The 16,869-nt window shown below is 32.6% G+C and overlaps 1 protein-coding gene across 1 annotated transcript; it reads right to left on the bottom strand.

The window, feature by feature from the left end:
- Nucleotides 1-2,617: 2,617 nt before the first annotated feature.
- Nucleotides 2,618-5,893, bottom strand: LOC107908997 (pyruvate kinase, cytosolic isozyme). The gene is made up of 4 exons (XM_016836346.2): nt 5,723-5,893; nt 5,150-5,446; nt 3,710-4,171; nt 2,618-3,590 (listed from the first exon to the last, which is right to left on the bottom strand). The coding sequence occupies exons 2-4, from the start codon at nt 5,405-5,407 to the stop codon at nt 2,778-2,780; spliced, it is 1,533 nt and encodes a 510-aa protein (XP_016691835.1). The 5' UTR covers nt 5,408-5,446; nt 5,723-5,893; the 3' UTR covers nt 2,618-2,777.
- Between the last annotated feature and the right edge of the window lie 10,976 nt (nt 5,894-16,869).

Raw genomic sequence — 16,869 nt, 5'->3', positions numbered from 1 at the left:
ATATTAGATTAAACAAAATCTAAAATATATTAACTAATTAAAGATTTATGAAGATTCAGCAAAATTTGAAGTATTATAACAATATTACAATATATTTGCCATAGGTTTATGAAAATTGATTCGCACCTTAGTGGCGTTCATCTTTTGCCTTTTCTCATTTGCCTTGCAACCGGCAATAGAAGACGGTGGCATCATATCAAAACCTACTTCTATTTCCAAAATTACTTCATGGCTGGAGGGAGGGGGAAGAGTAGAGGTGCCCATGGGCCGGGTATGGCCTGGTTCGGGCCAGACTCATAAAAAATTCGGTCTGGCCCGAAATATGGGCCTAAAATTTTGCCCATACCCGCTCGGGAAAAAAGTCATAAGCCCGGGCCTGACTCGACCCGGCCCATTTTTTAATAAATATTAAAAATTTATTTTAAATTTTAAAAAAAATATTTTAAAAATATTTTAAAATTAAAAAAAATTAAAAAAAATAAATATATTTATTATATCTGGCGGGGCTGGGCCGGGCCCGGGCAAAAAAAGTGGTGCCCGAGGCCCTGAAAACAGGCCCCATTTTTTTGCCCAAAGCCATATTTCGAGCCTATATTTTTACCCAAACCCTCCCATATTTCGGGCGGGCCGTCGGGTCGGGCCGGGCCGCCCGGCCCATGAGCACCTCTAGGGAAGAGGTACAACTGTTCATGGGTCGGATTATTCGTCAAGGTCTAAAGGTTTGTTTGAATTTTAAGAGAGTTCGAATAAAAATATTAAGTCTGTTTAAAATATAGGTCAGCCTTGAGTTTGAATCTTCAAGGCCCAAGTCCGACCCATTTTTAAGTTTATAATACTTTATATTATGTAATTTAGAACACATTAAAAAAAATAAACTTATACTAAATATATAATATTACTCTAATATAAACATTAAAATAATGTTAAGATAAAATAGCATAAATATTTTAAAAAAAATTAAAAAAATAATATGAGTGGGCTTAAAATAGGCTTGGGTTAGTCTTTTACAGATATGAGCGGGTTTTGGCAAAATTTTAGACTTGTGTTTCCGGTCAAGTCGGGCTTGTGTTAGCATAAAGTATGTTAATGTCATGTTTAGACTCAGTCCGAACCCAACCTGACCCAGCCCATGAGCACCACTAGGGAGAGGCAGGGGTGGTAGATTTTTATATTATATTATTTTATTTTAATATAATTAAATTTATTTAATATTAATATAATTTAAATTTATCACTTTAGTTTTTAAAAAATATTTATGTATTTTTATATATTTTTTAGAATTAGGATTAGATTGAGATCATTTGTAAATTTTGAGGGTTAATTTTTTAAAATTATGACCAAATAGATATAATATGTAAAAGTTGAAGACTAAATTTGTTATTATATCGATTTTTTAAATGCAACATCAACTTGCCGTTTGTGTTTTTCTTATTAATAACTCGAATAATTTGTTTTTATAAACCCTATAAATTTGTTATCTTTATTTAATTTTACAAAAAAAAAGCGTATAAATGGCAATTAAAAGAAAAAATGGAAAACGAAAAATGAAAAAAAGTTTATGTGGGAGGAAGAAATTTTATTTTATTTGTTGTGTTTAGAAGAAAAAGTGAAAAAATGAAAAAAGAAGAAGAAGGAAAAGACTAACTTTATATAAATAAAATTCTTAATTTAAATGGAACAAAGGTTTTATTCAGCAACAGATTAATTAGGTTTAATTATGCTCCCGACTTTTGAAATTTCGTCACTCTATTTAATTTAATCTCTTTATTTATTTTATTTAAAAGAAAAGCTAAATGTGTAAAAGAAAATTTAAACTTAAATAATCTTATTAAAAATTTTGATTTGCTCTTTTTATACACGATACTTAAAATTATTCATAGCCCTCCCAACCCATAATTAAAACGATAATGTGCTTCAACTCACTTTCAATCCAAGTCCTCCTGTAAAAGCAACAATACCCATGTCAATCGAGTTAAAACGACAAAAAAAATCAATTAATACTAATAATATTGTTAGCTTATTATTGTTAATTTGAATATTTACCAATTTGAATCATTTAACTTTAACATTTTGAATATACAGGACTAAATTACTAAAAATACAAATAAAATATTAAAGTTGAAAATTTTTAAAAATAGGAAAACATAAAAGGAGAAATTATTTTATAGACTTTTCTCACCACATCATCCTTGATTCATATCATTAACATATAATTTTGATAATTTTTTACCTTGAATCCTAAATCTCGAACTCGAACACCGAACCTCGACCCGAATCTAAACCCAAAATCCCGAACTCAAGACCTAAATCCTAAACAAGTTCGAGGTTCAAAGATGGAGATTTGAGTTTAAAGTTTAAGGTTCGAGTAAAAAAATTACTAAAATATCATTAAATAATTAAAAAATAATTGAAAAAGTGATTTATTAAACTGCTTAATTACATAGTAATGAAGTAAAGAATAACAGCCCTGCAGTAATTTTATTAGATAAAACGTGTAATACAAAAATGTCCAACTTGTTCAAGATTTTTCATGTAATTGAAATATATAATATCTTCATATCCATGTATAAAAATGGATCCGACATGAAACATGATTACTTAATTTAAACCCGAAGAGTTGGGAGCAAGAAATCCAGCATTAACGATTAACTAGCAAGTCATCAGAAGCTGAGACAAAACAGTGTTTCAGCTGAATATTCAAAGTTGAACCAGCTTAGATTTTTAAGAACAATAAAGGGATAATTAAATGCAATATCTAAAAAGCCAGCTTTTGATCATCACTTCACTATGCAGATCTTAATAACCGAAGCAGCCCCGATACGGTGCAGTGCAACGATGGCATCACCAGGCTTGCACAACCCCTTCTCCGTAGCTGACTTCATTGCTGCTTCTAAGATGACCTCGGTGGATTCGGCATCAGTTGCCTTGGCTGACCCTTCTGCCAGGATGGGAACCAAGCCCCTATATATCAGACTGTGTCTGGCTGGACCTTCGTCACTGCAGGTCCAATCAAATGAATCGGTTGTCAAGACTGGGACAACCACGGATAGGATAGGAACAGCTGGTCTGTACTTGGCGACCAATTTGGCTGTCGTTCCACCACGGGTTAAGACAACGATGAGTTTAGCTTTGGCCTTGTTAGCTGTTCGTACAGCTGAGGATGCAAGACTCTCCAGTGGACTCATTGGAAGTGGAGTCGATCGGATCATTTCTTTGAAGATTGCTCCATAGTCAAGGGAAGATTCTGCCTCAATACAAATCCGAGCCATGATCTTCACGGCAAGCTCTGGATAGGCTCCAGCAGCACTCTCACCACTGAGCATGACACAATCGGTACCGTCCAGGACAGCATTAGCAACATCGGTTGCTTCAGCTCGGGTTGGCCTCGGAGACTTTATCATGGATTCAAGCATTTGAGTGGCGGTAACAACAGGCTTGCCTGCAAGATTACACTTGTATATCATCATCTTTTGTGCTAGGAAGATCTTCTCAACCGGAATTTCCATTCCAAGGTCACCACGGGCAACCATAAATGCATCAGTCTCACGCAAGATCTCGTCGAAGTTGATAACACCCTCCTGATTCTCAACCTAAATGAATCGCAACCACAAGGAAACCTCGCATCATTAGAAATCAAATTGCATAGAGAAACCACATAGAACCTCTCGTTTTTAAATCATAATTGAAAGGGGAAACGGATTTAACACACCTTTGACATCAATTGAATCTTCTTAGCATGGGGACCGAGGACCTTACGAACATTGACAAGATCAGACCCTTTGCGTACAAAGGAAAGAGCAATCATATCAATACTGTTGGGAACTCCCCATCCCAAGATGTCTTCTTTATCCTTCTCAGTGAGTGTGGGAAGATCCACCACGACACCAGGAAGGTTGACATTTTTCCTCTCACCGATCATCGCTGTGTTTTCACATCGGCATCTCACAGTCCCAGCAGCAGGATCACAGGATAACACCGAAAGTGTGATTGTACCATCCGCACACAAAATGGTATTCCCAGGCTTCAGATCAACAGCCAGCTTTTTGTAGCTCATGGAGATCATCTTCTCATATCCCTTAATATCGTAATCGGTTGTTACGGTAATTTCCTGGCCTTCCTTCAGTTGAACAGCTTTTCCATCCTTCAGGAATCCAGTTCGAATCTCAGGGCCCTGCAACAGCAAAGCACAATCGAATACAAACAACCATCAGAAAATGAAAAACCATGCGCTAAAAGAACTGAGAAAACGTATACATATAACATTCTTAAGACTCGTATCTTTCATTTTAAGTTTATTAGAGGTTACAACAAAAACCCATATTGATATGTTGGGTTAGTTATGTTGACTCTTTATTTTCAATCAATCCTTCAAGGGGCCTTTCAACAATTCTTGTTGATTCATGAAGGACGGTTCACCCAATCGGTGGAGAGCCATAAGGTGGTCGAAGGCAGATGGCAATGAAGGTGATTAAGTCTTAACAGGAAGGTATAATATGGAGGTCGCTACGGGCCCTCTCATCCGGGACCTGATTTATGAGGCTTTTCCCTTATCCCAAGGTGCCACGCGTGGTGTTGTGGTTGGGCCTGGATAGGCAGGTGGTCCGTACCGACAGGTCTAAGGTTGGATGTCGGTATGTATGGGGCTTCTCCGATTGGATCAAGTTATCCGTATATAGGACCCACTTGACCTGACTTGGGAATTCAGTCAAAGATCTTGTTGAGCGAGGTGTCCCTGAATACGGAGTCGCTAGGAGGGGTTCTCAAGCGAGGAGTCTGAAGTGTAAGAGGGGGCTCGGCAAGGCGGACACAAGGTATTTGATGTCGAGGTATACCGTATAAGAGAACTGTACCTGTATCCGACATACCCGAATCGGAAAAACATAATACTAGCATGTGTAGAAAATTTCGGGTTATCTCTTTTGCCCATTGAAAGACACAGCAAAGTTAATTTCAAGTGAGCATGTTGAGTGAGTTACTACTTACTATACTAATGCTATATTACTTCGATTCTTATTTTTCGAATAAAATCATCCAAAATAAGCCTTTAAGTACATCCAAAATAAGCCTCTAAGTACTTGTATTCGAAGCTCACACTTAAATCCAAGTAACATGATAAGATCATATAGAAAAACAAGGGGAAAAAATGGACCTTGGTGTCAAGCATGACCGCGCAAAGGATGCCGGTGTTGTGCATAGCAGACCTAAGATTATCCAAGGTCTCTTGATGATACTCATGACTGCCATGAGAGAAATTGAAGCGAGCAACGTTCATCCCAGCCCTCAACAGCTTCTCTATCATAGGTACGGACCGTGAAGCCGGACCCAAAGTACAAACGATCTTGGTTTTAGGGATACGCCCATCATTGGGAAGCTCCTTCAAGATCCCATCGATATCTATATTTGCCATTTCCTGTTGCTTTTCACTGTTCCTTCACTTAAAAAAAATCTGCACCCATTATCAAAAAAAAATTTCAAAAATCAAAATCATCAAACAAGACAAAGACGAGATCTAACTAAGATGGAAATAGATTGGCATAAACCCAAGGTAAAAATCGGTAAAAATAATTAAATGGCTTAATTTGAAGGGAAAGACGTGAAATCAGAGAGAAACAAAATATAATCAAACATAAAAAAATAAAATAAAAATTGAATGCTAGACAAAGAACAAAATAAACAATAAATAAATAAAAACGAAAAAAAAAAGAAGAGGTAATCGCCATACCAAAAAAATGGAAGTATTTAGAAAGAAATGAAGGAATATGAGATGTGGAGTGAAGAGAAAAGGAGAGGAGAGGGGGACTAATACTGGTGCAGGGTAGCGGCTTTTGTAAGAGCAGGACAAGACCGAAATGGGGGTAGAAATTTCTTACACGTGGACGTGGTGGTAGGCGGCGGCACATTGAAGATTTTCTTTTTTTATTCTTTAAAAAAAGAAAATTAAACTTTTTTATAGGATTCTTTGAAATTAATGTAAGGGTAAACAACACGTTAGTCCCTAAACTTTGGTCCAAATTATGCTTTGGCCACCCAAAGTATTTATTTACATAATAGTCATTAATATTATCGAATTATTATTATTTTATCACTCATCTGTTATTTGGCTGATGATTGATTTGATCTCTAAAATATAAATATATTTTTTAGGTTTTTTAAAATATTAAATAAAAATAATTATTTTAATTTAAAATAATTACTTATAATTTTTATAATTAATTTTAATTTATTCTTAATATGGTTAAAAATATTTTAGAATAGTTATTAAAAAAATAATTAAAATATCAAAATAATATTTTATTTATATTTCGGAACCAATTTGATTATTAGCTCTTTAAACTAACGTATTATGTCATTATTTTAACAGGAGATAACAGATGAATGAAAAAATATGTAACAATTCTGTAATATTAATTAGTCCCTTCATAATCTATAAATGAGAAGATAATTATCATATCAATCAAATTAAATCGTGAATCGACTTTACCCTTAATGCAAACGAGAAACTTAGGAAAGGAAACTAAATTAGCGACTCCTTTGTACACTTCTCTTTTTAAATAGCAAATTTTCTGGATAATTTTTTTTAATCACGAAACTAAAATATAAAACTTTATAAAATAATTTATTTTTAAGTTTATGTTATAATTTTTTTTCTCCTATTGGATAATATTAATTTAATTATGTTTTAGAAAAAAAATGGAAAATAAAGAAGCACGTGACTGAGTGAGTAAAAAGAGGTAGGTGGCGGTTTTTAGCCTTTGGAGTCTGCGACGTGCACCCACCGTTTTCAACTTTGATTTCTATTGTCTACCCTTCTCTTTTTATATCTATATTTTATAAAATTTCAATTAAATTACTGTTAAGAGTTATTCAGGGATAAAATCAAAAAAAAATTTAGATGTGAACGTTGGAAGTCAAAGTATAATTTTATTATATATTAATCTAAAACTTTATGCATGACAAGCAATTAATGAGAAAAATTAGTTTAATAATAAATTTAAACTGTTTTGTCAAAATAGTTCTAATGGTATTTTTGAACTTTTATTGTCATTAATCTTTGAATTTTTTTTTTCAAATTATAATTTTTAACAGATTTAATGAATAAATTTAATATTTCAATCTTTCATACATTTATTTATTAAGAGGTTTTTCTATTGAGTTAAATCTTTTTTAAATAATTACATTTATTTTCTTTAAATTTAGAGTTTTTTTAATTTCATGTATTATTTATTTGTTTAATTATTTTCCACGTGTAATTATCTATAAAGTTATTTAAGTAATAAATTACATCTTATTAAAAATATTTCACATATGAAATTCCAAATCATCCCCATTAATTTTTTTAATGGTACTTTTATTAAATTTGTCAAAAAAAAAAGGCGTTTGATAAAGCATGCAAACGTTAAGCACTTTCAAAGTATATTAAAAAATTAAAGGACTTTAAATAAAATAAAATAGAAATGTGGGAATAATTGTATTAAATAAGATTGAATGTTTGGGAGGAGCGAAACGAGCAAGAAGGATCAGCCTTTGGAAGGATTGAAAATGCAAAAACGTGAAAAATGGCTTTCTTGTAGAATTTAGTGGAAAAAGACCCCTTTTTTTTTTTTGCATTTGCCTCCTCACGCCTTTTATTAGCTCTTCACAATTTTCCACTTCCACCTTCATATTCTCTTTTCTTATAATTCTTTTAACTACGAGGAATATTATTAAGAATATACCAATTACCTACCAGCAGAATTATTCTTCCTTTTTTAATTTTATAATAAATCTTAAGGTAAACTACTAAAATACCCACTTTTGTTTGCCTTATGATATATTTTAGTTATTGAGCCGTTCGTTAATGTAACTGTAAGCTGACGTGTTATGTTAAATCATCATTTTAAACGAAAATTTTAGGTTAAACTCTACAATTGGTCTCTATATTTTCTCATTTTGTGCAATTTATTTTTTATGTTTTTTAACTTTCTTTTTTTTCTTTTTTTTTTCTTTCTCTTCTGTTTCTCCCTCTGTTTTCCTCCATTCTTTATTTCTTTTTACATAGTTTTTCTATATTTTTCATTTGTTAAAACTAGTCCACAAGCTCGCCTCACTCAAAAAAATTAAATTGTTTAAAAAAATATAAGTATAGGGACTAGTTTTAACAAACGAAAAACATAGAAAAAATGCGTTAAAAGAAATGGAGAAGAGAAGAAAACAGAGAGAGAAGCAAAAGAGAATAGAAAATAAAGAAAAAAAAAGAAAGTTAAAAAAACATTAAATTGCTCAGAACGAAAAAAATATTCTGATCGATTGTATAAATTAATATAAAATTTTTGTTTGAAATTATTATTTACCATGCTACGACAACCTACAGTTATACCGTTAACAACAATTAATGGTTCAGTGACTAAAACGTAACATTTCAAATATAAAATGATTAAAATATAACCTGAGGTAAACCAAAGTGATTATTTTGGTAATTTACCCTAAATTTTAATTATTTATTTCGTAACTAAATTTCAAATGTTTAGGGTCACGTGAGATATTCCAAATGGATGGTCAAAAGGTGTGGTTTAAGACCAAGAAGAACACAGTTTTGATAGAAAATCATTGTTTCTAGATAGACCCATTGTTTTCATGGAAAAAGTGGGAACAATATTTTCGCTGAGAGGAAATAAGTATCCTTTACGCGCAGCTTTTACTGTGTTCAAATTATTAATCGTATATATATTTGTGTGGGTATGCATGTATGCACCTTTTCTACCCGTAAATGTCTAACTGTATAAAGGGAAAATCAATACCAGCCTTGATTTGAGAAAAAGTTTGAGCCATCCATGATCAAACGACAGGCAGTGTGGTCTATTGTAAGAATTATTTGGCATTTGTTCTTGGAACATGAGTAAAAAAGAAGATGTTGGGATGTGGAAGAACAGAACCAAATTGATTGCAAGGTTTAGACAAAAGTTAATGAAGGTTGTGTTATAACAAATATGTTCCATTGCTATACATGTGGACTCTGTGTTTCAGGTTTAAGTTATGTAACCCCCTAATCCGTATGGTTCGGTCATCTGCATGGGCCCGTTTGATAGGCTCGACCCGAAAATTTGATCTAAAATTGTCTAAGCCCAACCCGGATAAAAATGTTAAAATCTGGGCCCGACTCGGCCCGTCCATATTATTTTTTATATAATTTTAAAATATATATAATACATCAAAAATACTAACAACATCAAGATAAATATTTCCCAACAAATTGAAAATAAATTTTAAAAAATATGTATAATTTAATAACACTAAAATAAATGTAACTTAACAAGCAATAGCTCTAAAATAATAAGAAAATTAACAAATGTCTTTAAAATAATAACAAAATTAACAATAAAATAAGTTTTATATAATATCCAAACAATAACAACAAAATAGTAGCAACATAATAGTAAAATTGTAGCAAAATAGGAGAAAACAATAAGAAGATAATATTTAAAAAATAAAAAATATTTTTTATCCTTTAGTGAATTCGGGTTGGGCCCGAGCCAAAAATGTCTTATCTAAGGCTTGGCCCATTTTTTAAACGGGCCTTATTTTTTATCCAAGCCTATTTTTCGGGCCTATATTTTGCTCAAACCCTCCCACATTTCGGGCGAGCCTTCGAGCCGGGTCAAGTGGCCCGACCCATGAACAGGTCTAGTCATCACTAGTTGAAGCCAGCACGTGAAGGTTTGGTGGATTACAGTGCCAATAGGAACTATGTTGAGAATCTATTATGCCATATGTAAACCTACATACGAGAGACAATACTCCATTATCAATATAAAGATTTATCAGTCTTTGATTATTGTATGAGTTTGTCTGTTTCACGTATCAGTTAATTAGTTTTCAAGACTGTTGGTTAATTTTCAGCTTCTTTAGTCATCTGTAAAAGTTTAGCTTCATTTTTTTGTAAGTACTGGAATTCAGGAGGAAGAAGAAAGATGACTGAAAATGAGCTTGGTCCATGTGAGCTTTATAAGGGGATATGCCTTTGTTCATTCTCTAGATGCTACTTAGTCATCTTGTATTAGTTCTATACCATCTAAAATCCGACTTCTCATAAGCATGAATTGTCAATGTTAAAACAATGGATAAATGTGATGTATGAGTGACAAAGATTTTGTCCATGCCAAGGATGTGGTCCCCACAAAAGTCATAAGCTCGCAGCGTAAAGTCTTGGTCTCACAAGTGTCCTTAACTTACAAGGTAATTCTTAATTACATTGTATTAGTTGTTAGGGCACAGAGTGAGTTCACTAGATGCAAATATAACTAGTTTCCTTTAATTTTCTTCTGTTCCCCAAACACAAACAATCGAGTACGCAAATATCCTTCCGATAGGTAGCAAAGCTATTCGTTTAGTCACTACTTGCGACCGTGGTGAAGCTGCTTCAAATCTGTATCAAAGATTTAGCCATGGGAACATGGGTTGAGTTAGGCGATAGTGCAACAACTCAGAAACATCTATCATAGTTTTTAAGCAATAAGATAGCGCGTTGGGATCATAGCTTACTGCATCTATCATCATCATACTGCAGGCAAATGATCTACTCTTACACTGTGTTTGGTTCAGTGTATTACCCAATCCATTACACCCCGATTACGCGCGTATTACATTACGCCCCTATTCCGGTGTTTGGTTCGCTGTAATAGGTATTACGCGTATTACATTACGCCCCTAATCCCCAAATTCCCGTGTTTTCTAATCCCTTCCCAATTCGCTGTAATAGCTATTACGTCCGGCTTCCCTCCCCAGCTCTCTGTTTTACCCTCCCTCCCTACCCGACCCTCTCCTCTGCTGTCCTCATAATTTCTCCTCCCATTTCCCACAGCTTCCGTTGATGATTCTTTCCTCATCGTTTCTTCTCGTCTCGGCGTCTAATTTCCCTTCCCCATTTCCTCCCAACCCTATCTGCGCCGCACACCAAAACTCTCTTTTTCTCTTCAATATATTCACAAAATTGGAAATTCCTGATAGCTTAATCCATTGAAAAAAGAGTGAAGCGTTTTTCGGGTCATCACGTAGGATCCAATATCGGGTGAGTTTTAATTTTGACCCAAATTAATCTGCCAATTCTTAAGTTTGTTCGACACTCTTTTATCAAATTGTAAGATTTTTGCATGGTTATGAATCTTTTACTCTTCAGTAGTTTCTGTTGAAATTGCTATTTTATTTTATTCATTGTTGCTGATTTCATTGGAATTATTGTATAATTGCGCTTGTGGCTTTTTATTCTTCAGTAGTTTAATGCTGATTTCATGGTTATGAATCTTTTACTCTTCAGTAGTTTTAGTTAATGAAAGTTTTTCTGGGTTTAATATCCCTTGCTTTCTGATGGTGATTTCATATAAATTTAGTGCGGTGTAATTTATAAATCCTGATTTTTCAAAGACCAACATCAAAAAGTTTAAAGCATATACTTCTTTCACTAAATCATATTTCCATTTTCGTATGACAAATTTTGCATTCATGAAGCTTCTTTCTATTTTCTTTTGCAGCCAAAGATGGCACATTATTCCGTGCAATATTTTTTGTTTTGTTAAAGTAACCAGTAATTCAGTAATTTCAGAGAGAGTAGATATCTTGTTTATATTTGTCAAATTCACAAACACTCTGCAAGCAGATATGTGAAAACTGGTGAAGTCCATGAAAATCAAAGAGAAGCTTTTGTTGTATTAGTGAAAATTCTGTGTGGTTTTCTTTGTTGTTTATTTGTTTATGATGCGTTGTTTTTTTTTTAATTTCTTGTATATCAGTTTAATATTATGGTTAATAGTTTCTGGTTGTGGTAAGGTTGTAAAATAGTAATTAGTTTCCATTAAGTGATTATACATTTTATAATCAGCCTTTGTCATTTACTTGGTTTTGAACTACTCTTTTGATTTTGTTCTTAAATTTTTGGAAGCTTACTTTTTTCGATGCTAAGCTTTGTCTTAACTATGAACCTCTAGAATCTAGATAATTGCATGCTATTGCTCATGCTATGAACTAGAAATTTTTGGTCATGTTTGTTGATTGCATATCTAAAGCAAATTCAGTTTCTCCTACATTCTTGAGCCAAATCATTGGCTAAATTAGCTTATCAATTGTTGTTGTCTCCTTTTGAAATTAGGTTTGATGGAGAAATTATGAGCATCAAATCACTTTTGAAGTATATTTGAATCTTTTTGCTCGGTTGATGATACATATGCCTGCATTGTGTTGTTTGCTAATGGGGATGAATGTGGGGGAATTAGAGGCCAGTGGTTTGTTATGTATTAACTGAGTGCAACTTACTACATGTAGGATGTTAGGCACTGAATTTACTTAATATGGTTGGTTTTATGGTTGTGCCATGACTGCTTCCAGCATTCTTGAAAAACAAAAGAAAAAGGGTTTAAGCTTCTCATATTGTAATGAAAAGAGGACACTTGCTGGTTCGGGGTCTTTTATTAGGAAGAAAAGGGAGGTGAGAACTAATTTTAGATAATGAGGGAAATGAGGAGGCAGTTCAGTGTAGGTTATTGAACTTGGAATTGGGTTAAATGGTTTGTCACCTGGTATCATACAGAACAAAGAAAAGTCATGAATCCTTTGAAAGCTTGGCAATTGGATTTAATAGTTTCATAGTTCCCTCTTTTTGCGTTCTTAATTGCTGCTTTGCTTTTAAATTATACTGCTACAATTAAATTTGAAAGTTATTATTAGAAGCATGTTTCCGATCATCCAACTATGACATCTTACGTGTTTCTCTTCATTCTCCTTGTTTTCTCTTTTGAACCACAACAGTTTTCATTATGGACGCAAAAGCTCCTATCCTAACAGCCATTCCCTTTTTTAATGTTTAACAATGTTGCTTCTTTCTCTTTTAATTATCTCTTGGATACTGGCCAAGGAACATTATCTGTCTAGAAAGGATGGATGTCTGTGAATGGAGTTTATGTGTCTGTTCATGAGTTTCCGGGCCTGATGTATGCTGGCATGATGACTATTTGCTAGAGATGGTTGGACTTTTAATGAGGAATTTGGTTGAGGTGTGGGTGGGGTCATCAAGTACTCTGTAGTTGGCGCTGAATTTTGTGGTTTGTAATTGATGGATTGCTTGTTGACTGTTCTGTGTGTTTTACTCTTGGGATTTGGTGTTTATGTTTTTGAGGGAATAGTGAGAGGTTTGATATGGCTCATGGATGATGATTGGTGTATGGTTGTTCTGTGCTTTGATATACTATATTTAGCTATAGCATAAATATTTTCCCAAAAAAAAAGGTTGATCCGAGCACTTTTCTCATTACAGGTTCTTTGTTCCAACACTTCCACATCGCAGTCGTCCCCGATTTGCTCATTACAGGTTAGTTTTCCATTGGTATTCATGGTTTTGTTTGTATGTTTTCCCTGATTCCATGTTTGTATTGTTGTAGCAGCTTCTGTTGTTTCCCAAATGAATATGGTTTTGTTTGTATGTTTGTAATGCTCATTAAAGCTTTTGTTTGTATGGTTATGGTTATTGCTGCATAATTATTGTTCTTTTTGAATTTAAAATAGGTTATATGTTTTTACTAATAGGTAACATTTTTTTTTAAAGAGCATTATGCCTACAAATAATGGGCTTCAAATCACAATTATTTGTACATGTAAATACAATATTGTTAATAATAAATTTGTACATGTAAATGAGATAAAAGTTATATATTTTTTTACAAAATGAAATTACCATTTAAAATGTTATAAAAGTTTTAAAACTTCAATTTCATTATTAAACTAAATCTTCATTCTTCATTTTATTTATTTTGAAATTAGAAAACCTTAACTAAACAAATCATCAATAAAAAAATTAATCAATGATCAAACTTTGAACATGCTTTATTAGATCTTAAATTTCATTATACGAAATTAAATTTAAATTTAAATTTAAATGTCCAAACTATAATGTTCAAACTTTGAACATGCTTTAAGTAACTAATCAATATATTTATACGATATCATTTTAGGTCAATTAATTTGGGTGATTTTAATTAACTAATCAATATATTTAAATGTCCAAATTATAATGAGTTTAGTTATAATCTAACAAATACCAACCTTCAAATTTTAGGTCAATTAATTCTACGTCAATTATACATAATATATTAAATTTTAATGTAAGTTTTTGAAGAAATAAAATTTAAATAGTTATAATTAACCTTTTATGCACGCAATACATGTTATTTAAAACAAATGTTAATTGATTCAAAACATTATTTTTCCCCTATAATGGAAATAATGTTATCTTAATTATAAAAATCAAAATGGACTGAAATTTATTGTCTAATTCTATCTTAGATTTTAAGTTAATTACATTATACGTAAAATATTCCTCATTCATAATATGATTTCCCTATAATACATAAATTATAATTGTGAAAGTGTAAGGAAGTTTTTAAAATTAACGTATATATAATATGATAAATAAAATTTTTAATAATTTTACTTAAAAAGTCAAAATTGGCTGTTAAATTAATAAATTCTATAGAATTCTGAAATTTTAATAATAATAATTTTTTGATGAAAAAATGCTAAACATGTATTTTAAACTCGAAACTAGAAAGATAAGTAACAATTCTTGTAAAAAATAAGTCCTCTTCAAAGTTATATATATTTTTACAAAATGAAATTACCATTTAAAATGTTATAAAAGTTTTAAAACTTCAATTTCATTATTAAACCAAATCCTCATTCTTCATTTTATTTATTTTGAAATTAGAAAACCTTAATTAAACTAATCATCAGTAATTAAATATACTCTTTCATTATTATTTGGGTGATTGATAAAGAAATGAAATTAAAGTTGCAACGATATCATTTAATAGATATTTTTTTGCTTCGTGTGTTCTAAATTTGTGCTATTTATTTTTATTTGATAATGTATAATTGCAACTTCAATTCTTTGATAGTGTGTTCTAAATTTAAAATGTTGCAGTAATGGCTCGTCTGCCTTTAATTGCACAAAGTGTGAGGCGTAAAAGAATTAGTATTGCTGTGACAATATGGTTGGAAATCTATAGAATCGCGATTTGGTTCTTATTTAGAATGGGTGCCAGCCTTAGCTTACATAGACCAAGGATTAGGTCCTATACCGTAGATTTTTATGCAAAAATTGATTATGTGAAGTGGCTTGTATATGCTAGTGACGAGACCTGTATTGAACAAGTTAGGATGAACAGAGCTGCCTTTTTTTAACTATGTGAGATGTTAGAATCGATAGGGGGATTGAAGTCGACAAGGTTCATGCTTGTTGACGAGCAAGTAGCAATGTTTTTACATATCATCTCCCATCACCTGAAAAATTGGGTTATCAAGCATCACTTTAGAAGATCCGGGGAAACTGTTAGCAGAGCATTTCATAGTGTTTTAAATGCTGTCATACGCTTGCAAGATGTGTTATTTAAAAAGCCGGAGTCAATTACAGCCGATTCTTCTGACACAAGGTGGAAATGGTTTAAGGTATTGGACTGAGTTTTATATATAGCTTCAACAACATTTACTTGATTTAGATTTAAATTAGTATTCTAACTCAATGTTTTATATCATGTGATATAGAATTGCTTAGGTGCTCTTGATGGAACCCACATTAAGATTAGGGTTCCAACAGTTGATAAACCTAGATATCAAACGCGAAAAGGTGACATAGCAACAAATATGCTAGGTGTTTGTACACCTGAGATGCAATTTGTTTATGTTCTTCCTGGTTGGGAAGGTTCAGTTGCCGATGGACGGGTTCTTCGAGATGCCATTAGTAGAAGACATGGATTAAAAGTTCCTCATGGTAAAGTGTATAGTTAGAGGACTTTGAATTCATGGCATTAAGATCAAACTTTGTGTGCTGAATTAATCATTTTTAAAAAAAATTATTTTATAGGTTGTTATTATCTAGTTGATGCTGGATACACAAATTGTGAGGGATTTCTTGCACCATTTAGAGGACAGCGATATCATTTGAACAAGTGGCGTCAGGGTTATCAGCCAAGTTCTCCGCAAGAGTTTTTTAATATGAAACATGCCTCAGCACGTAATGTTATTGAAAGATGCTTTGGCTTATTAAAACTTAGATGGAGAATACTTAGGAGTCCATCGTTCTATCCTGTAAGGGTGCACAATAGAATTATTATTGCATGTTGTTTGCTCCATAATTTTATTCGAACCCACATGAGTATTGATCCCATTGAAGCGGAGGTGGGAGAAGGATTACCTACAATTAATGTGGTGGATGACGATGAACTGAATATCACAAATATTCATCCATCGGATGCTTGGGCTACTTGGAGGATGGAACTAGCCAACCAAATGTTCGATGAATGGCAAGCATCTAGAAATTAGTTTGTGAAACTTTTGTATTGATTTTTGTATTGTACTAAACTTGTTGAATTATAATATAATTTCTTCTAATTCAGCATGTGTTATAATTTTAAATTTTTTGTGGTATGGAGCTTTTGATTCATGATATTCAACTTAATTCCTTAGATTTTATAAAGTGTTGACCTTTTGAATCATGATATTAAAATAGTAATTAATATAATTTGTTTTTTTTTTGTTCTTAAGATCATTATGTCAGGTGTTCCAAAATCAAATGCTTCTTCTCAAGCTTCTCGAGGAAGCAAAAGAAAATGGTTCCCGAGGAAGATGCAGCATTAGTTTCCTGCATGGTGGACCTGCACAATGTTGGAACATTTAATGCTGATACCGAGTTCAAAGCCGATTATTTGAACGAGTTGGAAAGAATGCTACAAACGGTTTTACCAAATGCAATGTTGAAGGCGAAACCTAATATTGAATCAAGGATTAGGTTACTTAAAAGGGAGTGGTCAATCGTCTATGACATGCTTAATGGCCAAAACAATAGCGGTTTTG

Source organism: Gossypium hirsutum, chromosome D02 (assembly GCF_007990345.1).
Source record: "Gossypium hirsutum isolate 1008001.06 chromosome D02, Gossypium_hirsutum_v2.1, whole genome shotgun sequence".
In the NCBI taxonomy this organism is placed as follows: Eukaryota; Viridiplantae; Streptophyta; class Magnoliopsida; order Malvales; family Malvaceae; genus Gossypium; species Gossypium hirsutum.
Note: the sequence above shows the minus strand (reverse complement) of the source record. Positions and strands in the feature narration are given on the sequence as shown.

What these genes read in the sequence shown, in the direction of transcription:
- LOC107908997 (XM_016836346.2), bottom strand. Translation starts at nt 5,407, where the DNA reads ATGGCAAATATAGATATCGATGGGATCTTGAAGGAGCTTCCCAATGAT. An exon ending in CGGTCATGCTTGACACCAAG is followed by an intron (nt 4,172 to 5,149) that starts GTCCATTTTTTC and finishes TTGCTGTTGCAG; the next exon opens with GGCCCTGAGATTCGAACTGG. An exon ending in AGATTCAATTGATGTCAAAG is followed by an intron (nt 3,591 to 3,709) that starts GTGTGTTAAATC and finishes CGATTCATTTAG; the next exon opens with GTTGAGAATCAGGAGGGTGT.